The following is a 24266-nucleotide window of genomic DNA, read 5'->3' on the forward strand; positions in this document are numbered from 1 at the left end:
TAAGAATTAGTGATACTGGTCTTTTTCAGTTAAAAAGTCCCACGTCAGCTAGAAGAGCTTCCTGCTCACTGTGGTTCAGTGGATGATTCAAATATTGATTCTGGATTACAGAACCTCTTCACTTTAGTTCACTCTGGTTTGGTGCTAGAAGATGCTGAAATCTTTTCATTTATTCTCTGTAGAATGTGTAGAACCATATATCATAGCTGTGGCTGTGGCTTCTTGCATAGGCTTTGGAAATTACCATGTCTTGCTAGGGACCTGAAACTGACCTTGGGAGTTTTGAACAGTGAAGCTAAGAGTCAGCCAGGAAAGCGACCAGGCATGGCACAATGGCAGCCCCTCTGGAAGACGATATCCTCATTCAGTACAATGATTTCCATAGACTGACTGTGAAGTAGCTCTGTGGGTAAGGAAGGAAGGAAACCATTTATTGTTTGGTTATATTATTATTTAACTCAATCCTTGTGAAAACCTTGTCAAGTATTTCCTTTTTTTTTTTTTTTAAATAAAGATTTTATTTATTTATTTGACAGAGAGAGAGATCACAAGTAGGCTGAGAGGCAGGCAGAGAAAGAGGGGGAAGCAGGCTCCTGGTTGAGCAGAGAGCCCAACACAGGGCTCAATCCTAGGACCCTGAGATCATGACCTGAGCTGAAGGCAGAGGCTTAACCTACTGAGCCACCCAGGCGCCCCAAGTATTTCCTTTTTTTAACTCTTCTTTTTGCCATAATGGGCTATGCCCTTTTTCCTGTTCCACTGTGGTAAACTCTTGTGGCCACCACAGATACCCCAGCAGAGTAGTAGACAGTCTTAACAGCCAAGAAGAGAGAAAATGTTCTCCAGGCTCTCCCAAATCTCCAATAAGATTTATTGGAGATTTATTTATTTATTTATCTCCAATAAGATTTCTCCAATAGGAATATCTTAATTCTTGAGTAATGATTTGTTTATTCATTGTGTTGTAATGATTAGAATTGCTGGATTAAATGGTAATTCTGTTTTTAACTTTTTGAGGAACTGCTAGCCTGTTTTCCAGTGTGGCCACACCATTTTCAGTTCTCACCAGCACTATAATAGGATCCTGGTTCTTTCCCATCCTTGCCCACACTTGTTTTTATCTGAGATTTTGATTGCAGCCATCCTAACATGTATGCAATGATATCTCATTGTGGTTTTAATTTGTACTTCTCTTATGGCTAATGATGTTAAGCAACTTTCCATGTGCTTATTGACCATTTATATATCTTCTTGGAGAAATGTCTATTCAGTCCAGTTATAAAATGAACAAGTCATGATGATGTAATATACACCATGGCAACCATAGTTAATTATATTATATTGCATATCTGAAAGTTGCCCAGAGAGTAAAAATTAAAAGTTCTCATCACAAGAAAAAATATCTGTAACTATGTATGGTGATGGATATTAATTAGACTTACTATAATGATCATTTTGAATATATACAAATATTCAATCATCATGTTGTACACCTGAAATGAATATAATGTATGTCAATGAAACCTCACTTTAAAAAAAAAAGAAATGTCTGTTGAGAACCTTTACCCATTTGTAACTGGGATGTCTTTTTGTTGTTGAGTCACAAGAGTTCTTTATATACTCTAGATTAAAGCCTCTTTTCAGAAGATTTGTACATATTTTTTTCCCATTCCATGAGTTGTCTTTTTTACTTTCTCAGTAGGGTACTTTGACATGCAAAATTTTTGAATTTTAATGAAGTCCAGTTTAGCTATATGTTCTTGTTTGTTTGTACTTTTGATGTCATATCTAAGAAAACACTGCCAAATCCTCAGTCATGAAGACTTGCTTCTGTGTTTTCTTCTACAAGATTTACAAGTTTTAAGTTTTACTTTTCTTTTGATTGATTTTGAGTTAATTTTGTATGTAGTATGAGTTAAGAGTCCAGATTCATTCTTTAGCATGTGGACATCTAGTTGTCCCCGTACCATTTGTTGAAAAGACTATTCTTTCCCCTATTTAATGGCCTTGGCACCTTTTTGAAAATCAACTGATCATAGATACATTGGGTTTGTTTCTGGACTTTCCATTCTGTTCCATTGATCTATGTGTCTGTGCTTATGTCAGTCGCACATTGTCTTGATTACTATTGCTTTGTAGTAAATTTTGAAATTTGTAAGTATGAGACCTCTGTGTTCTTTTTCAAAATCATTTTAGTTACTCTGGGTTCCTTGAGTTCTCATATGAATTTTAGGATCAGCTTGTCCATTTCTACAAAGAGGCCAGCTGGGCTTCTGATAGGGATTGTGTTGAATCTCTAGATCAATTTGAAGAGTATTGCCATCTAAAACCATATTAAATCTTCTGATCCATGAATATGGGATGTTTTTCTCGTTCTTAAGACTGTTTTTAATTTCTTTCATCAGTGTTTTATACCTTTCAGAGCATAAATTTTACAGTACTTTTGTCAAATTTCATCCTAAATATTTTGTTATTTTTAATGCAAATGAAAATGGAGTTTTCTTTATTTCTTTTTCTGTTTGTGGGAAGTATTTGGAAATGCATTTATATATTGGTCTTGTACCTTGTATCCTGCAACTCTGCTGAACTTGTTTATTTGTTCTAATAGCTTTTTAATGGCATTCTTAGGATTTTCTATATATAGACCCTTGCATTTATAATCTTACCATAAGTAGACTTGTCATGATGTACATCCCTTGAAACATGTGACAATTGTTTGCTCTAAGGTTTTGATGTCAGGATCTTTTGGAGTTCTGAACTGAAAGAGCTTCTTAGGAAATACAGTGGCCATTTACCTTTCATCTGTGAAAAGTAAAAAGAAAAAAAAAGCCAAACGAGGCTGATCGTCCTGTGTTGACCTGCAGCCATACTGTGCCTGTCAAATCAAATAACACATTCAATCTCACATATTTTGAAGACTCAGACATCCAGAAATTTTTTAGAACTTCTTTCTCACTCTAATTAAAATCTTACTGCTCTGTCAGTGGGAAGGAATGAGATCTGACATCCTGAAAAACCATAAAAATATGTTTAAATTTTAGTGGGACTTCCTATCTCTTTTAAGCCCTTAAAATTGACATACACAAGATCTTGTATAATAACACATTGACAAGTACATGGATTCCTTTTCTCATGAATTGTTATCTGACTTAGAGCACGTTAACTGACTATCAGAGCCAGCTGATGACAATTCTTTAGTAATTAGAAGTTAAAAATTCAAAATTCTGTCTATGCTCTAAGCCACATCTTGTTTCTCCTTCAGCCTAAGAAAAGTGAGAAATCTGAAAGGTGCTGATCTGTCTTTCCAATCTCATTGCCGCCATATTGGAAACACTGCCAGCCTAGCACTAGAGATGGAGCAAAGTTATGTTGGCAGCCCCTGAGGTTTTCTTGTCATCGTGATGGAAGTTTGATCTCCGAGCAGGTTAAAGGATCAAATCTTAGGGAAACTGACATGCTTTTGAATTATCTTTACATATCGGCCCTCAAAAGATTATATAGCAGTATATGTTAGCTGTTAATCAAACATGTGCAACTGATGGATTCTGTGATCCAGATTATAATGGGCACTAGTCTTCAATGCTTTGATTGTGGGTAGATAGTCAGAAAAAGAGCAAGAATGAAAGAGTGAGAGAGGACAGGAGAGAGATGGAGAGAAAGAAAAGAAAAAAAGAAACCTCCTTTGAAACTTAAAAGTCCAAAACTTCAAAGCTAGTAATAATTATGCTGAATTGCTTTTATTATCAGGATACTTGCCATAACTGATTTTATTTTATCGGCATTTAGAAGCTCATGTCAGGTGACTGCTTCTGGCTTACTTACTGTAACTATTGTTACATATATTTATTACTTTAGTATACTTAAATAGCAAGACAATGTCATAACATTTACAAATCCTGAACTTCCTTAAAGTGAAAAAAAATTAGAGAGTTATTTTTTAAATGGATAAAGGGAAATATGATTAGTTTATAAGAAGTTATTTTCAGACTGGACAGTTCATGATAGAAGGGTTATGAGCACAAGTAAACAGAAACAAACAATAAACACTTATCACATTACCCAGCAGATATACCCAATGAGAAAAATTGTGGGATTTTTTACTTTGGCTACCTGGCTGCTGAGTCCAGCAGGGAATGGAGTAATTATGTATGTCCTGCCTCTGCCAATTCCCTTTTTCTCTTGGTATTCACAGGGAATTGTCAGCAGGAGAGAAAGAGCTTATCCTCACTTTGCTCTAGAACCAGGCTTTCTAATAGTTGTTCTGAGTTACTCCTGGTTATAAACTCTAGCTTTTGAACAGTGTGGGTCATTTTAATGTTTGATTTGTTTTCATCATTGCTTGCCATTTTAGTGTGTGTCATTTTTTAGTCTGCCAAGAAACCACTTTTCCATTTAGCAATCAGAAGTGTGGAAAAAAGAACATGCATGGTCCAATTTCCAGGGAGTCTTGAGGCAGTTAGTTCTCAAATAAAGTATTTTTTTCCTTAATATTTCTGATGATGTTAATTCCCATGATTACGGTAAATTTAGTTTGTGGGATGTCACCAGATATTAAGGTCTCACCAGCGGGGTGTTCCAGTTTCTTCTAGGACATCCCTAGAAAGTTGAAATAACAGTAATAATTCAAACCAGTGACATTTAACTTGAGATTTTGGGAAAATATGCATTAAGATACCATATATATGTTTTTCAGATGAATATGAAAATTATCCTATGTGTGCAATCCTCCATTCTGCATTATTATATCTCACGTGTGTACTAAAGTGAGCATATATGTATACACCTCAATGAATTCTTATTTACGCTAACTTAACTTGACCTCTTATGTTAAATAATTATGTGTAAACATTTTGTGTATTTCTTTCCTGACATTTTATTTGTTCTCTTTAGAGAAAAATTAAGTATTTTCTCATAGATAGATAACATCTACAAACAGGTTCCAAATCTATACTCTAGTTACCAGTTTGATGATAAGTGTCTTATAGATGTAGCTACCTTGAAGAGGCTACTTCTGGAACTTAGAGAGTGGACTCATTGTCAACTTGTGAAAGTAATTTTTGCCATCCGAGAATGCAACTATCCAGTAAATCTAAGGTACATTAAATGGCTTAGTTCCAAGTATGCAGAGGTAGGAAGAGAACACAACCTTTTCCTGTGCTAATAAAATAGGCATTTTATCTCAGAAAAGATTTGCTTCCTCTCCTTCTCTAAAGCAGTACTGTGATTCAGAAGGAACTTTCATTACATACATCTGAGGCAAAAAAGGTGCTTTTAAGATACCTTTAGGGCAGGCACTTACACAACCTGACCACTTAAGTCATGTTGTAGAGAGAGAAACTAAGTGAATGCACTGAGTGGCTTTTCTTAATTTCCCAGGTTTGCTTTCTCTTTCTCTTGGTTCTCTGGTGCCTTATTTGCCCTTACCTCTGGACTTTAGATAAGTCACCTATGTTTGTATTATGTTAGATAAAAGATATATAATGTCAAAGGATTATTAAGGAAAACCAAGCATCTAATGAACAACAACAATAGAAAAGTACTTCTCAGCAGGTCATAAATGTCTTAGGAATCCAAGACACTTAGTAATATGGATTAGTTCAATTACTGCTATGCATTACCTATTGACTTACCTTTTCTATTTTCTCGTTTGGGTTTCAGTATAAAACAGATGCTAGGATATTCTTGCATACTTTTCAAAAGTATAAGATGTCCTGGCCTTAATATTTTGAGGTTAATACATATGAAGAGCAAAGTTTGGTTATTTGACTTGCCATTTTTGGTATGGATTGAGTGTTAATTGTAACAGCTTCAGGATACAGTAAGATAATTCTATACTGTAAGTGCTTTACTATATTATTAGATTTTCTAAGTGGGCAAAGTAATGTTCATGTTAAAGAATCATGATTTAGGAGGTCTTAGACATTTACTTTTTGGAACAGAGTTAAAATAAATATTTTTCTTTTCATCTTCTTAAAATAAAATAATTTGTCATATATATCTTTATAAATGAATTATTTTGATTCTCACCTTAAACTCAGTGCCAGTAAAATCTTTTTTTTTAAATCTGAGTTGAATGAAACCCAATAATGATAGCTTTTTCATTTTTTTTTTATTTTATTTTCAGTGTTTGAAAAGTTCCTACATATAAAGGAAAACAGGTGGCATTGTGGATAATAGAATTTAATCAAATAAGTAAAATAATTATTTTATGGGCACTGGATAGGTGGATGGAAATTATATCTTCCAAACAAATGAATTAAATAATTGACTGCAATATAGTCAGATCTAATGAGTGTCTATATAAAAATTGTAAAAGTAGATTTGTATAGATTTAAGAATAATAATAAGGGAATTCTCTTTTTAACCTATCAGCATATTCTGAAACCTTTCTTTCCTTTAACACCCCAAACATGTTTGCTGTTTAAGAGGGGAAACCAGTTACCCATGAAATCATGCTATCATTTTCCTTCATTAGCCCTTTGGTCTGGCCACAGTTGGAGAAGTTGATTTCCCCCCACATACAGACTGACACTTCTGTTTGCAGTAGCAGACTTTTACTCTCCCAATTCCAGTTCTCTGCCGGCTCTGGCTGGCTGATCACTCTCATTACTATAAAGGAGCAGTCGTTCACCTCGAAGTTGCAGTACGTCACAATGCAGGGAACTAAGGCCACAGAAAGATATTCCAGCTGTAATAACAAATGCAAGTGTTCTACCTTAGAGGCAAGCAGTCTGGCGCACTGCCCTCTTTCACACTCGCCTTCCTTTGAAGTGAATGAGGCTGCTCAGGAGCACACAGACACAGTCTCTCTGTCTGCCTTTCCCCTTGTTGCTTTAAGCCAAATCCATAGGTGAGATGAATCAGCTGTTCTTGGACTGCAGCTCCCCAAAGCTCTGCAGCAGGCAGCTTTTTTGAATGTGCTGCTTGGGGAGGGTGGAAGAAAAAGAGCACCTTGTTTCTTAACAAGAATTTGAAATGCCATTCACTTAGCGAGGATTATTGAAGATCTACTCCGTAAGTGGGACTGTGACCCTTATGCTTTTACAACTTCTTAGGGAGGGAGATGGTGCAGGAATGGGGGGCAGCAACTTACGTTCTTACGGTGTATTTTTGGATTTGAGATTGCTTTCCTTGCCAGCCTACACAGTTAAGGACAAAAACCCATTCCCACTTTCCCTTACTTTTTTGATCAGGTAGAAGTCATTTTGTTCTCTCTTCTTCAAATAGCTCTTACAGGGATTTGGCCTATTTTAGATTCATAGTGACAAAAGCTGACGTGTGTGATTTGACCATTTTTCCTGTCACTAATTTTTCTTGTTTTATAAAGCTATCGCACACTGAGAGAGAGTAATGGCTCTATTCATTTTAAACAATTGCCTGTTACATCTGCCTTCAGTCAGGTGAAAAGAGCTGAATCCTGAGAGCTCTGGAGTCCCCGTTGTCTAATATATCATAGAATCAGAAAGCGGTCTCAGTGAGAGGTAGACCAGGACCCGCCGCTGCTGTAGTAATGGGCTATCAATATTTTAGCTTCCTCCCTGCCTCATTTTCTATTCCTTCTGCCTGCTCTATTTGCTTAGGTACTCTCTCATCCTGCCTCTGTCTTTGAGCCACTTGTGCTCAAATGTGAGAGGCATCATTTAATTTGCATTGAATTTATATCTGCCAGTTGTTTTGTTAGCTCCCTAAGTACCAATTTAACAAAGTCTCTAGCATTTCCAGAATATTTTATTGTGACATGTTAAGTTATTATGAACAGATTCTCTGCTAATTGGGCTGGGTGATGAGCAAAGTAAACGTTCAGCCTTTCTTTGTTAATCAGTAAGCAAATAGAAGAATTTCTCAAACATGGTTAGAGCCCCTGCTAGCACATATGGTGTCTTTGTGAGACCTGGAAAAGGGCCCCTCTTCTGAGCAGACAGATTGTGAGAGGTTGCACCCTGGGCAGAGTGAGTAGCAACTGAGCAGAGTGAGTAGCAAATAAAAATGTGCCCGTTCTGCCCGTTTTTTGACTTGATTATCTATTTTTTGGGGTGTTGAGTTTGAGAAGTTCTTTGTAGACCTTGGATATCAGCCCTTTGTCTGTAGTGTCATTTGCAAATATCTTCTCCCATTCTGTGGGTTCTCTCTTTGTGTTGTTGACTGTTTCCTTTGGTGTGCGGAAGCTTTTTATCTTGATGAAGTCCCAATAGTTCATTTTCGCTTTTGTTTCCCTTGCCTTTGGAGACGTGTCTTGAAAGAAGTTGCTGTGGTCGATGTCAAGGAGATTACTGCCTATGTTCTCCTCTAGGATTTTGATGGATTCCTGTCTCACATTGAGGTCATTCATCCATTTAGAGTTTATCTTTGTGTATGGTGTAAAAGAATGGTCCAGTTTCATTCTTCTGTATATTGCTGTCCAATTTTCCCAACACCATTTATTGAAGAGACTATCTTATCTTCCATTGGATATTTTTTCCTGCTTTGTCAAAGATTAGTTGACCATAGAGTTGAGGGTCCATATCTGGCCTCTCTATTCTGTTTCATTGGTCTATGTCTGTTTTTATGCTAGTACCATGCTGTCTTGGTGATCACACCTTTGTAATATAGCTTGAAATCAGGCAACGTGATCCGCCCCCCAGCATTGTTTTATTTTTCAACATTTTTCTGGGAGATTTGGGGTCTTTTCTGGTTCCATACAAATTTTAGGATTGTTTGTTCCAGCATTTTGAAAAATGCCATTGGTATTCTGATTGGGATGGCATTGAAAGTATAGATGCTGTAGGCAGCATAGTCATTTTAACAATGTTTATTCTTCCGATCCATGAGCATGGAATGTTCTTCCATCCTTTTCTGTCTTCTTGAGCAGCCATTGCTCCAAAGAAGACATGCAAATGGCTAACAGACATGTGAAAAATTGATCATCATCATTAGCCATCAGGGAAATTCAAATCAAAACCACAAAATCAATACCACCTTATACTAGTTAGAATGGCAAAAATCAACAAGGCAAGAAACAACAAATGTTGGAGGAATTGTGGAGAAAGGGGAACTCTCTTTCATTGTTGGTGGGAATGTAAATTGGTACAGCCACATTGGAAAATTGTTAAGGTTCCTCAAAAAATTAAAAATAGAGCTACCCTATGACCCGGCAATTGCACTAATGGGTATTTACCCCAAAGATACAGATGCAGTGAAAAGAAGGGCCATATGTACCCTAATGTTCATGGCAGCAATGTCCACAATAGCCAAAATGTGGAAAGAGCCAAGATGCCCTTCAACAAACAAATGGATAAAGAAGATGTGGTCCAGGGACGCCTGGGTGGCTCAGTTGGTTAAGCAGCTGCCTTCGGCTCAGGTCATGATCCCAGCGTCCTGGGATCGAGTCCCACATCGGGCTCCTTGCTCATCAGGGAGCCTGCTTCTCCCTCTGCCTCTGCCTGCCATTCTGTCTGCCTGTGCTTGCTCTCTCTCCCTCTCTCTCTCTAAAAAAAAAAAAAAAAAAAAAAAAAAAAAAAAAAAAAAAAAAAAAAAGAAGATGTGGTCCATATACACAATGGAATATTACTCAGCCATCAGAAAGGATGAACACCCAACTTTTTCATTAACATGGATGGGACTGGAGGAGATTGTGCTAAGTGAAATAAATCAAATAGTCAATTAGAGAAAGTCAATTATATGCCTTCACTTATTTGTGGAACGTAAGGAATAGCATGGAGGACATTAGGAGAAAGGAAAAATGAAAGGGGAGAAATCGGAGTGGGAGATGAACCATGAGAGACTATGGATTCCAGAAAACAAATGGAGAGTTTTAGAAGAGAGGGAGATGGGTGAGCCTGGTGATGGGTATTAAAGAGGGCACGAATTGCATGGAGCACTGGTGTGCTATACGGAAACAATGAATCATGGAACAGTACATCAGAAACTAATGACATACTGTATGGTGACTAACATACACAATTAAAAAAATACATAAAGACGGGCGCCTGGGTGGCTCAGTGGGTTAAGCCTCTGCCTTCCGCTCAGGTCATGATCTCAGAGTTCTGGGATCGAGTCCCACATCGGGCTCTCTGCTCAGCAGGGAGCCTGCTTCCTCCTCTCTCTCTCTCTCTCTCTCTCTGTGCCTACTTGTGATCTCTCTCTGTCAAATAAATAAAATCTTAAAAAAAAAAATACATAAAGAGGAAAAAGAAAAAAAATATGCCACTTCCTCCAGGGGGACCTTGGTCACTTGGGCCAGTTGAATGGGAGCTAAGTTAGCTGGCCTCCATGCACTCTTAGTCTCTGACATAGCCATCATGGAATCCATCTTGCTTCTGTCCCTTCCCATCTTTAAACCCTGGAGTTTTTCTTGTTTTGTTGTTTAATTTGATGGGAGCTCATCCATTTTGATGGTAGTGATAGGTGAGAAGGAGGGTTCAAGAGCTACTGTTTGATTTCAGGTGAAACAACATGAAATAACCTGGGTGACATTTCAGTGCAGTCTCCCTTTCCAGCCTGCCCTTTTGCTGAAGAGAAAACTCTTTTCCCAGATAGTAGTCCAAAGAATCAATGGAAAAGATTTGTTCATTTTAAAGAACTGACTGTGACTTTATTATCAAATGGTTGCTTCTATATACCCATGACCCATAGAAGCAGTCATTTGATAATAAAGTTAATATATGTGAACTTTTCTGGAACGTGTGACATTAATAGTGACAAAATTGAGTAACCATGCTGTTTACTGCTTTAAAGTATCAGAAGCTGCTGCCTTGACATGAAAAAAGCATTATATCCTTCTTCTTGTACCCCCCTCCCACCCCTGAAGTGGAAGGGAATGAATAGTAAAACTTATGTTTGTTGTTGTGTTTTTTCCCCTCCTTATTTCAGGTGAGGTGTTCCATATCACTGCTCCTGATAAACTTACCTTTGAGGAGGCTGAAGAAGAGTGTGAAAACCAGGACGCCCGGCTGGCAACAGTGGGGGAACTCCAAGCCGCTTGGAGGAATGGCTTTGATCAGTGCGATTATGGGTGGCTGTCCGACGCCAGCGTTCGCCACCCTGTGACTGTGGCCAGGGCCCAGTGTGGAGGTGGTTTACTTGGGGTGAGAACCCTGTATCGTTTTGAGAACCAGACAGGCTTCCCTACCCCTGATAGCAGATTTGATGCCTACTGCTTTAAACGTAAGTGTTTGATACCTTTTTAAAAATTACAGATTTTAAAAAAATACTTCGAAGACAGGCATTGGTGTTCATCTAGCAATGGGAATGGATTCCATGTCTTGCAGTGTATGCACAGAACGGAAACAGTTCGGTGACTTTCAAAAGCCAATAAATGGCAGTGATACGTTTAAAACAACAGGAAGTTTGACAGATGTTCTTTTAGAGGTGATGAGGAGTGTCAAGTTAGGGTCTTAACTGTGCTCCTTTGTACCTAGAACCACAGAACATATTTCTGATCAGTTTTTTTGTGTTTCTTTTTAACATTAATTGCAGTCCTTAAATGTAATTAGATTGTTGGTGCTGTAATTTTGAAGCCAACTGTGGCTGAGTTGAATCCTTGAATTTTGCTTATTTTGTTTTTGGTATGTGGTGGAGAATTCCAGTTTCAGTAATTGCAGGTGAGTACTTGGAACAGAGATGGATAATCATAACATTCAATTAATACCTAACAGGAAACCATGCTATAAATAAGTATCTCCTTTTATCTGATTTTAATTCAAGTAATGGAAATATGTGCCTTCTAATCACCAATTCTCTAGTATTATATTGAAGTACGGTCTGTGTTCTTTGAAAGGTGTAATGTAGGCTATCTTCAGTTAGGTTTGCTCTTTAAAAGTGATCTTAAGTAACATCTCTCCACATTCATGATATTCATGATATTTAGAATTTTCAGATGTCCTTAAATTATTTTAGCGGTAGTAGTCACATGATATAATATCGTGCTTGTAGGATGCTTGATCAAACAAGCAAGTAATCCAGAGTCTCATTGTGATTTTTACTGAAGGATCTATATTGTTGTGACAGCTAAACAAAGATTTCCTAGCATTTGGGGTGAGTATGTTCAAAGTAGAGCCATGTTATATTGAAATATAGTAAAAGGTTTTACCAAGTTTACAATATATTTTGTTTTAGCAATACATAATAAATGAATAGAAAATATACTAGCTTATTATGTAATTGATTTCTAAAGTGAAATAAACAAGCATTCTTTAGATCAACCAAAAAGTCACAGCTAGGATGTCTGAGTAGAATAGGCATTAGTGAGGCGGAAAACCGTGATCTCATGTGCCGCTGCCTCCCTTCTGAGCTGCCTCTGCCCACATCCCCTCCCATGGACTCAGCTTTCTCAGTGTGAAAGCCATGTGTTGGGTATCAGTGCAATACAAGCTGGCCACAAAAAGCCACTTGAAAATACTGACTTTTGTCCCTAGACTCTGAAACAACAGAAAAGTTCTTCCTTAGTTATTTTCAGCAAAAGAAACATTAAAAAGGAAAGCCTGTCTCTAAAAGTAGAAACATAGACACTCTTTTAACAGTGACTTTCAAGTAGTTGAAGCTCTAAAATCAGTTTTTCATTAAGTGACTATGATTAAGAACTGAAGTCAGATTGGTTTCGGGGGACAGGGTTAGAGAGGTTTAATTAGGGAAGGAGTGGAATTATCCAATTTGACTACCTTGCTCAATTGTATTTTCTTGTGCTTGGTACAACTGGCAAGAGAGAACTTTTAAACAACACTTTTTTTCCTCCCTGAGGGTAAAACTTAAACCAAAGGCTGTCTGTAGCCACAAAGAATTCATCCTGATGTGTTTTAAATTATTTATTTAAATGAGGAATTCACATGAACACATGAAATGACAAGATACTTAGTTTCAAATACAATAAACATCTGCTAAAAACCTATATAAAATCTGACAAAAGTTTGAAAGTTTAGGTCCAGTTTTTTTCTAATTCATTTGAATCTATAGAACTTGGAAATATATAACTTCCAAATATCATGGTTCAAATTTTGGGTTTTTTCCAAACCAAAGCATAATCTAAACTAATCTAAATCTAATCTAAGGATTAGATTCTTGTTTATTTCTTCCCTAAGACCTATTATATTCAAAATGTATTCAGCATCTAAAAGATTGAGAAGGCTTAGTCATAACATAAAAATCTTTCTTAAACCATACACAGTGCCAACAGCTTCCCAAAATTTCTTACTTCTTTTTTCAAGGATTCTCTTAGTGTATATCTTTAAAGGAATTTAAAAAATATTCTCAAAATGACTTGACTGCTATTCACTTTTGCCACATAGTTGAGTGGTGGCTAAATACTTAGGGTAAAGTGTATGAGTTGTGACCTCAGCAATAGCTCCTAATGCGATTTCAGAGATGTACTGCTGATTGGTTAAGTAGAGGAATTTAGAAATATAACCATATTTCTCTTGCTTGCTTTTTACCGAATGTAGAAGGGGCTTTTAAAGACACTTCTTGGTGAATGAGCAATACCAAACCTCACTGTGCTTTCATTCTCTTTTCCTTCTACCATCACTGAATAGAATATTAACAATGGCCGATGACAAGCATAATTACAATCTATTCATGTCAAGCAGAATGAAAAACAAGGAAATTAGTACATTTGTGAAATGAAATTTTCCTGTGTATTTCCCTGTGATGATTAAACTAAATTGTGCACCTTTGATTTTTCTTTGACTTCAGAGTTAAACAAGGTCTGTCAAAGAGAGTTAGGGCTTTGAAAAATCACCCATACATCCCCAAATTTAAGTGAATCAGAGCCACTCAAGACACAGGATAATCTTTCATGGTATGTTATTAATGCTCTCCATTACAGGGAGATAGAGCATGTTTCCTAGAAAACCCATTCTCATATTCTATTACCATCATCGTTGGATAGTTTTTCTAATTATTGAAATTCATTGCATTGGACTCTGAGCCCATTTTTCCTTTTTAAGTTGGAGACCAAACTCTAAATAACACCCATTTCTATTATTGAACACAGTTGTTCAGTTGACCCTCAGCATCTTCCTCAACTGAAATAATTTTCTTGTTTTGAAATTCTAATTTGTGTTTGGTCATCTATGTGATCTAGCTTCGAACCCTCATTTTTTTAAATCCCTCTGTTTGATTAAGCTAGGAACTAGAATTATGATTTAGAGAAGGCTAAATAATTTCCCGCCACTTCATATGCTATACTTCTTACATATTTGTTCACTTTCAAGTTGACCTGTCCTTCTAACCTATGGTGTGCTTGTGATCCTTTTTGTGCCCTCGACCATAATCTGACTGTAGGCACCAAAACTAACCCTTCCCTAAATGGTATTTTAAATATGTTTTCTGTTTATTGAATTTCAGTCTGTTGGCATTCAATCACTCATAAAACTTTTTAATAAGAGTTTGCATTCTAATGCCATCGTTCCAGCCTTTACTCTTTATTTAACAATGAAGTCCAAATCAATTTATTGTATACCCACTCTATTTGTGAATTCTTATGTTTACAGTTATTTACATAGGAAACATTTTAATATAGGAGAACTAATTTGAAATTAGTCACTTTCATATAATGTGGGCGGTACGGGTGTGTGTTAAATCGACTATCATGCTGCTAACAGGATCTTTATATTTTATTGGGAAAATCTGCCTCATGTCTTATAACAGAAGCACAGAGAAGAGAGTCCATAGGACATAAAATACCATAAGTACAGTGATACAAAACATCTGTGTGGCAGACAGCTGCAAAGATTGGAAGGGAGCTTTTGTGGGAAAAGAAATATGCTGATTTCTGTTGGCTTCCTTAATAATGAAGCTAAAGGAATACTGGTAGTTTTCCAATTCAAAAATTTCTCCACATGAATTCTTTTGGAAGGACACTTTTGGCATAACTTGGAGTTGCATTTTCACCTTTGTAATAGTCACCATTAATATATTAGCATTTATCCTTAAGATATCTCTTTGTAGATACTTGTGGTTTTTAAAATTATTTCCTTTTTTTGGAGTGGCTGGAACAATGATCAGATATTCTGAGTTATGATGGAAGTCAGCTGTTAAGTTGACGAAAAAGCCACCCAACCCCAAGGAAGTCTGAGGTTTTCCATTCCAAATAGTAGAATTAATTAACTTAATTATAAGCAGACTTTTAAACAGAGCTCTAAAATTATTAAAAACCCTTATTTTTGATTTTTGAAAACAAAGTCACATAAATCCTGCCTTTGTAAGGGGGATTCTCTGAGACATATTGCTGTCACTTTACTATGTTCCAGGACTAGACAAAGGCAACACCAATGATACAGTAATAATCGGCAATGACGTACAATTTAGATTTTAAAATCTGAATCCTTTATTTTTAAAACACTACAAAAGTATTTTCATAGCATTGTAAGAAGATGCTAGCCCAGAACTTGGATTGGAACGTGGGACAACCTGATTTTAAGTTAATTTCATCAGCCATGGAAATACTCAGAGGAAAAAAAGAAAATTAGGTCCTTTGCAGTTATTAACAGTAATATGATTATTTTTTCTCTAATATGAAGTGTGATAAGTGATTATGTTATGCTTCCACGGGAACTTTCTCTGTATGTACATTTTACTATTTCCCCAAAGAAAACTGTTAGAAGACGAACATAATATTTGGCAGTGAAATGAGGTAATAGTTGTGGAATTTCAGAGGATAGAGAATTGAATTAAAAGAGAGATCATCAGCCACACTTTGGCTCCTTAAGTTGTTCATGTCAATCAAAATAGACCAAATCTTCTTCCAGGAAATGCATATAGAAAAAGATTTTCTTATGAGGAGAAAAAAATTACTTAATGTTTCTGAAGAGTCCAATTATTTTTGTTTAGTTTTGTTCCAGCATAAAATAGTAACAGGTAAATAGTGACAGACTTTGGAGAATATTTAAATGATACCGTAATGTAAATGGCCACCAAGTTTTCATTCTAAAATTAGTGAATCTGGGCTTCAGAATGGTCTGGGGAATGACCACAGATAATAGCAGCTCATCCCAACCAAAAATAAAGAACCTGTTATAACTCAAGTCTGATTTACAACAAAATCACATCATTTTGTCCTCAAATTATTATGATAGATGTTAGTTTTTAAAGCAGTTTTAGGTTTCAGAGTAGTTAGATTTCCTATGTACCCCTGTCCCTTGTCATGCACAGCCTCCCCTATTATGAGCATTGCCCACCAAAATGGTGCATTTGTTACAGCTGATGAACACACGTGGACATACCATAATCAAAGTTCATAGTAGGTAAAGTTTTATCCTTTGTGCTGTACGTTCTGTGGGTTTGGACAATTACATAACAACATATATTTATGATTCTTGTATCAGACACAGCAGTTTCACTGCCTTAATATAATTAAGTTTTGACAGAATAGGTGGAGTGCAAAGATACCTAGTTTAGTTTTCCAAGGACTACTGTTTGGGGATTATTGAGAGTTAGACACAGATATTACAGATACTACAGATGTGACAACTCTCATCAGGGAGAACAGGTATTCCCCCATATAGCTAGTTTTAAATCATACCGGATATGGTGAGACAATGACTACAGGTTTCTTTAGAACAGTTCTTTCTGAGTTTAGTGGTGACTAGTTGTTGATTTTTGAAAATCCAATTTTTTTGTAAGAAACAAAATCTTTGCATGCTAAGCTCTGCTGCATTTCCCCTATGTTGAAGAAGAATCTTGTTGTCTACAACATTGTCACTTAACTACTCAGTTTAAATTTCTTTAAAAAGGAGAGGCCATCCTCTGTAAATCTGGAGGTATTATAATGTAGCATTTTATGATGACATGTTACTTTTTATTGCCTGAGCCCATTCTTTCTAATGCTCAGGGTTGTTTCCAGTGATTTGTAATTACAGACCTAAAATACATCATGTGGGTACTTCACTTCCTGTTCGACTTTTGCGTTTCATGCTAAAGTAAGCCTGGAACCAAGACCCTTGTAAGAGTTACAAACGTAGTGTGTAGAACATAGAGCAAAATGTGGATCTATCACAAATGCCAAGCAGCTTCTGCCAGAAATGTCTTATTGTTTATTAGAAACCCAAGACTACACTGCAGAGTTGAAATGAAGGTGAAGACAAATGTCCCAACACCTGGACTCAAGTGAAGGGTGGTACTAAAAAGTTTAATATCCTGTTTTTATGAAGCCCTCCGCGTTATGGACAATGTAATAGCTTATATGTAACTCGGGTACATTTGATGTGGCTTTTTTGTTGTTTTGCAATCTGAGGCACTCCCTCTCCCCTGAGACAGAGTGCAGCATGAGAAGGAGGGAGAGGAGGCAGCGACAGAAGAAGCCTTCAGAACACTATTACCACGTTTTCCTAGTAGGCCCCAAGTTGCTGCTGTAGTTTCTGATAAGTAACCTAGCAACTGTTTCCAAACTCTGCGTTTATATGGTTTTGGACTTCTCCTTGTCTTAAAACTACAACATATTCATTTTCCTTAACTGAAAGCAGCCATTCATCCTTATGGGTGAAAGCAGTGATAAGCCTTACCATGTAAAACAAGTGATGAGTTTGTGACTATGATATGTTCAAATGTCTGCCCTTGAGTTAATGTAATTATAGTTTCTAGATGCCCTTCATCACAGAACACTTCTGGGTCACCCCAATGTACACAGCAGCACTTCACAAACACTGGACATACAACTTTTTATTAGTGACTTGTCTAATCAACTCTTTGAAATTATTTTTCTAGCTAAACAGAATATATCAGAGGCTACAACCATCGAACTGAATATTCTTACAGAAACTCCATCATCCAATCTTTCTGAAGAACTACAAATGGTACCCGAAAGAACACCAATCATCCCTGTAATCACCGAATTACCTATCATTACAACAAAGTCCCCTCCTGTAGGAAATATATTCAATTTTGAGCAGAAAACCATAGTTCAGGCTCAAGCTGTCACACACAGATTAGCCACCGAATCATCCACACCTGGTGGGATTACCATGAAGCCTTTGGATATGGACTACTACTCACCTTCAGCTTTAGAACCACTTGGAAAGCCAGACATACCTGAAATTCAGAAAGAAGTACCCCAGAGTACAGCTGTCATCTCCCATCATGCTACCGATTCATGGGATGGTGTCAGGGAAGACATACAAACCCAAGAGTCAGTTACACAGATTGAACAAATAGAAGTGGGTCCCTTGGTAACATCAGTGGAAATCTCAAAGCACATTCCTTCCAAGGAATTGTCTGTAACTGAAATACCATTTGTGTCTACAACAATGACCCTGGATTCCAAAACTGAAAAGAGAACAGTAAGCCCTATTTCTGAATCTATGACCACAAGCCGCTATGGATTCACCGTGGGAGAAGATGACAGTGAAGACAGAACATTTACAGTTAGATCTGCTCAGAGCACCTTGACCTTTAGCCAAATACCCGAAGTTGTTACAGTGTCAAAGACTTCAGAAGATACCACCTCCCCTCCACTAGAGGACAGGGAGCCATTATCAGAGTCTACAATTGTTTCACCTGTAACTATGCCTGACGGTGATGGATCATCCACAGACAACTGGGAAGAGAAACAAACTAATGGAAGGATAACTGAAGATTTTTTTGGCCAGTATGTGTCCACCACACCTTTCCCATCACAGCATCGTACAGAAGTAGAATTGTTTCCTTATTCTGGTGATAAAAGATTAGTCGAGGGAATACCCACAGTTATTTATCCCTCTCCACAAACAGAAATGGCAGAAGGAGGAGAGAGAACAGAAATACTTAGTCCAGAGATGAGAACAGTTACTTACACTGATGATGAGATACAGGAAAAGATCACCAAAGATCCATTTATAGGAAAGACAGAGGAGGAAGGCTTCCCTGGAATGAAGTTCTCTACAGCTTCTTCAGAGGAAATTCATCTTACAGAGGCTTCAGTGGAAATAACCAGATCTTTTGATTCCCCAACACTGACAACAGCAAAGCTACATGTGGTGCCAACAGAGGCAGGAGATGCGGAGGAAGACTCTACAACAACACTGGTTGAATTGGACACAGATGGCTATCAAGATACTACAAAGTATGATGAGGGTATTACAACACTGAATATGAGCCACAGCACTATAACTGTGGAGGTGGTCACTGTATCAAAATGGGCATGGGATGAAGATAATACAACAGCGAAGCCTTTAGAGCCCACAGAAGATGAAGGTCCTCCAAAATTGCCCCCTGCCTTACTCACCACTACAGAAGTGAGTGGGAAGGATAAGGAAATCCCAAGTTTCACTGAAGATGAAGGAGATGAATTTACTCTTATCCCAGATAGTACTCAAAAGCTATTAGAAGAGTTTACTAAGGAAGATACAACAGACATGCATGGGAAAGTCACAGTTGGATTTCAGCCAACTACATTAATTGGTATTGCAGAAAAGCCGACTTTGAGAGATTCTACAACCAAGGAAAGAGTTCCACCTACCACAAGTGTGGAAGGCCAAGTTATTTATGCAACCACAGAAGGAAGTGCTTTGGATGAAGGAGAAGATATAGATGTCTCTAAGCCAGTATCTGCTGTCCCCCAATTTGTAGACACTTCATACGTGGAAGGATTGGCATTTGTTAGTTATAGTAGCACCCAAGAACCTACTGCTTATGTAGACAGCTCCCATACCGTTCCTCTTTCTGTAATTCCCAAGACAGAATGGGGAGTGTTGGTACCTTCTGTTCCACCAGAAGGTGAAGTTCTAGGTGAACCCTCTCAAGACATACATGTCGTTAATCAGACTCATCTGGAAGCAACCATTTCCCCTGAAACTGTAAGAACAACAATAGAAATTACACAGGGAAGAGGTCAGGAAGAATTCCCTTGGAAAGAAGCAACCGCAGAGAAGCCAGTTCCTACTCTCAGTTCTACAGCTGCCACAGCTGAGGAGGCAACAACAGCTGTGGGTAAACAAGAGCGTGACAGGCTACCATACACAGTCTCTGAAGACAGGTTGGTGACAGCTTCTGAGAAAGTCCCAGTTGTCAAAACAACTCCAGTTGGAAAAGTTGAGCACAGTATGTATTATCCAACTGGTGCTGTCCCTGAGCACAAAGCAGAAACAGATGAAGTGGTAACCCTAACACCAAGTGTAGGACCAACAGTGTCTTTGAGTCCAGAGCCTGAAGAGAAGTATGAGACAGAAAGTGCTAGTCCAGGGGAATTTGTATCACCCTTCAGCACCCATGTTACCCAGCTTATAGAGGAAACCACTACTGAGAAAAGAGAGAAAGCATTCCTAGATTATATTGATGTAGGCTCAGGATTATTCGAAAAGCCCACAGCCACAGAACTCCCAGAATTTTCAACAATTAAAGCCACAGTTCCAAGTAATATCACAGCTGCCTTCACTTCAATAGAAAGACCCCACACCACGTCAGCATCCAAGCCATCCCCAGGACCCACTGAGAAACCGCCTCTCATTGACAGGGAGCCTGGAGAAGAAACAACCCGTGACATGGTAATCATCGGAGAATCAACATCTCGTGTTCCTCCCACTACCCTGGAGGATGTTGTAGGGAAGGAAACAGAAACTGATATTGACAGAGAGTATTTCACAACTTCAAGTACTCCCTCTGCTACACAGCCAGCAAGACCACCCACTGTGGAAGGCAAAGAGGCCCTCAGACCTCAGGAAATTTCCACTCCAGAACCCCCAGCAGGGACAAAATTCCGCCCCGACATTAATGTTTATATTATTGAGGTCAGAGAAAATAAGACAGGTAAGTCTTTGCTTTCTAGACATGCCAGTCAAGGCAATCAGCATTTTATCTTGAAAATTACTTTTGGGAAAAAAAATCAACATGCCAAATGCTGCCATTAGAAGATAACTGGAGTGTGAAAAAAAATTCTGTATTTTACCTTCATATATTTGTACAAGAATTGGAAAAATATGTTATTTGGAAGAATGTTAGATACGATTATGTTTTAAAAGTCCTAAGAAGCCCTGCTTTGTCATCTAATATAACCAATCATCGCTGTTACATCACTTCAGAACATGCAGAACAAAGTGTTTTAATTTCAGTGTCTTTCCATGCATTACTACTCAAGTGTAGTACTAGACTGTGTTAACATTCCATTGGTCTTTAACTATTAACCTTCAGTACTTACATTGTGGACAGCTAAAACTGTATTGCACATGTCTTGGGCTGGTAGAAGGATGTCTAAAGGTTTGCTTTGGTTTATTTCTTTCCCAGGATTTTATAGGTTTGTTGTATAGCTTGACTGTAGTTGAAATGTTATAGGTTTGTTGTATAGCTTGTCTGTAGTTGAAATGTTATTTTAATACCAGTTCAGCATACTGTTAAGCTGTTGTCCTTGGGTATTTTAATGAGGCTTTACATGTTTAGAACCCTAGCTCAGTCCCCCCCCCCCAAAAAAAATGCTGTAGTTCATTGTGTCACAGATAATTTCAGATATGGGTATGTCAGCATTACCTCTGTTCCCTAAAATGCTATTTATTTTATGATTTAATTGTTTCATCTCTAGGAATTTTTACAATTGCCTTCTATTCTGCTCAAATATTTTATTTTTCTCTCCGGCAAAAATTCTTAAAAACTGCTGCTTAACGTTGAATAATATTTGCAATTTTCATTATCGAACATAACTTATTCCTTCCTAAAGGTCAAACCACACCATCTTTGACTTTGGTAAGCTGAGCTGAGGACACATAGTGAATACAGTTTAATAGATCAATTCAGGTTTGTATCTTTTTAATTTAGAAGTTGAGATCACTGATTTGTGAGTGAAGTTGCTGTATTCTAGTTTGAATATGTGAATTGAAAGAATGAATAGTTATTTTTTTCCTTGACTGGGGTCCAAGATGTTGGGCTAGAAGAATTTTTTTTTCTTTCTTTCTTTCTTTCTTTTTTTTTTTTTTTTAAGCACCACAATTTCTCTCTTGTTGTTGGGATATTCCTTTCGGGGTGTCATTTTCTTAAGAGTGTCACTATCCTCATTAGAGTGTTCAGGAGTGCACCTGTTGGAAACAAACAGGTAACTCTGTTATGTCAGCTGGCTTCCAGTGTTGTAGGTGGAAACTTCATGCTTCTAGTATCCAGAATGTGCTCGTGTAAAAGCTCTTGCGGAGCAATGAATAGAAGGAAATACATTCCCAGAGTATTACTGTTAATCTCCACTTTCTCATATGGTTGAAAGAGGCCAGGATTGGACATCACTGTCCTGCTAATGAAGCCGTTTCTTGGAAACTATATCATGTCTCCTGTCTCTTACCTTCCTTTTCCACCTCTTGAAACTGGGATCAGAGGGAGAAGATGAGTTGACAAGTAGTGGAAATGAGGACTGATGTTAGTAGGGTTGGAAAAGTGACAAGACAATATTACTATGAAAAACAAAAAGCCAAAGTGAAAGGGAATTACTACTAGCACTTAATTTTAGAATTTTTAAAAAATGCTTGAGTGAATGACTATGCAGAAGTTTTTCCCAATTTAGATGACTCTCAAGTTAGTGTAGATACTAAGTTGAATCAAATAGTAGAGAAAACAGTAAAAACTAGTCTGCATTTAAAATCTCTTAAAATGGGAAACTGTGTGATAAGGTTAAGGTGATCAAATTATAAAATAGAAGATGTGCAACTCAATCTCCCTGGAAGCATTGACAGTCAGAAAAAAAAAAAAAAATCCAAGTTGGTAAATGGTGACTTGAATAGAGGGTCTGAGTCACCTGATCCAGAGCCCATTTATACAAAGGTGCGTGTTTATATTGGAGTTGTTAACTTAGTTCAACTGGGTCTGAGAAACATGCCTAGGTATGTCCTCTTCCTTCTTCCACTTTTAAAACATGGGATCATGATTTGCTTTCAAACCAGTTTTTCTTCAGCGTTGGTAACAGTAGGTCAGAATACTCTGTGGAAAGGGAATTGTTGGGTATCCCCATCAGGACCAGATTCCAATGTGTGTATGGTGGGGTGCGTCGGTGTAGAGCCTGTATCTATCTAGATCCCTCCCTCATTTCTCTGTCTCTCTCTTTCATCTGTCATTTTTGTATATTTTATATATGTCATTCTTCTGAAGACTAAAAGTGTTGATTATTTCTTGACAAGACAATGAGGTTTACTCAGAACCAGCTGCTTACTTTTACAAATTTTACTTGTTTTCTATGAGAAATTTAATTTTTCAAGCATCTTGAACTTTGGCAAGGGAAAACGTTAAAGCAGATGTTAAATTAATGGGTTCTAAGGCAGGTGTACATTAATAAGAAAAAATATATATGTGCCTGGAAACCAACTTCTTTATGTGTCAAGGCACATTTTTCCAGATTGGAAAATCCTTGGTTCATGTATGAACTTGTATAAATCTATTCACAAACACAGAACCGACCTCTACATATACTGTATATTCAAGCAAGCAAAAATGCCACCCATGCTAAACTAAACCAAGGCATTCATAATTTTTTGCTATGCTCAGCAAGTCTCATAAATCTTGACTTTTTTTTTTTTTAACTACCATGAAACGAAACATGCTACTCAAGAAACGTTTATGTTATATTTGCTGAAATGGATCTTAATAGCAACTTAAGGTACTGTTGCTGGAGGGCAACTGTAGTTAGCAGTAAAAAAAAAAAAAAATCTGAAGTAACTTTTCAGCTCATAAAAGTTTTATGAGCTGAAAAATGCTATGGGGTGTGTTTAACAGTGGTTCAGGGGATACTGAAAACATGACTCCTGTCTAGTTCAAGAGTAATTTGCACACCTGCATTATGAAAAATTATTGAAAGGCTTTCTTTGTGAACACATATGAAGTCTACAGGATTTAGTGGTGTGGGAATAGTTTCTTCAATTCTGTTTTTTGGTTTTTTTTTTAAAGAACGCTCCTCTAAATCATCAAAAATGTCACAAGTTAGTGTGACAGAACTGTGAATATCTTTAAAAACTGTTGTGCAGTTATCATTAAACCAAAGAATTATTTGGAAATGTACAGATATTAAATTCAAACATTATTATGCAAATGCTCATAGTTATAACCTTAAAATAGATGGTTTATTAGTTTTTTAAATAAGTTCATATATATTCCATATTATTTGTCAGGCCAGCTCGATGTTGTTTTTTCATCAAACATTCATTTTTGCTAGTTTTATAATTTATATCTAAGTGCAGGGCAGGTGTAAAGCCAATACTAAACTATAAAGTGATACAGATATTAAAATATTGATGAAATTATTAATATAATGATATTAGAGATTAAAGAGATGTTGAGAAATAATTTTGACCTCTATCTTAGAATTCATTTTGCTCAGTTTCTGTATTGAAAATTATGGCACCTTATTGCTTATATCATTGAGA

General features: G+C 37.1%; 1 protein-coding gene across 1 annotated transcript in view; it reads left to right on the forward strand.

Moving 5' to 3' along the window:
* The window catches only part of LOC111148298 (versican), a 112020-nt gene that overhangs the window by 29384 nt on the left and 58370 nt on the right, over window positions 1–24266 (forward strand). Inside the window, exons 6-7 of the mRNA XM_022504787.1 lie at window positions 10849–11142; window positions 17674–20688. Coding sequence (XP_022360495.1) covers window positions 10849–11142; window positions 17674–20688 — 3309 coding nt within the window. The remainder of the gene's footprint in view (window positions 1–10848; window positions 11143–17673; window positions 20689–24266) is intronic.

Source organism: Enhydra lutris, unplaced genomic scaffold (assembly GCF_002288905.1).
Source record: "Enhydra lutris kenyoni isolate GAN:26980312 unplaced genomic scaffold, ASM228890v2 scaffoldscaffold19, whole genome shotgun sequence".
In the NCBI taxonomy this organism is placed as follows: domain Eukaryota; kingdom Metazoa; phylum Chordata; class Mammalia; order Carnivora; family Mustelidae; genus Enhydra; species Enhydra lutris.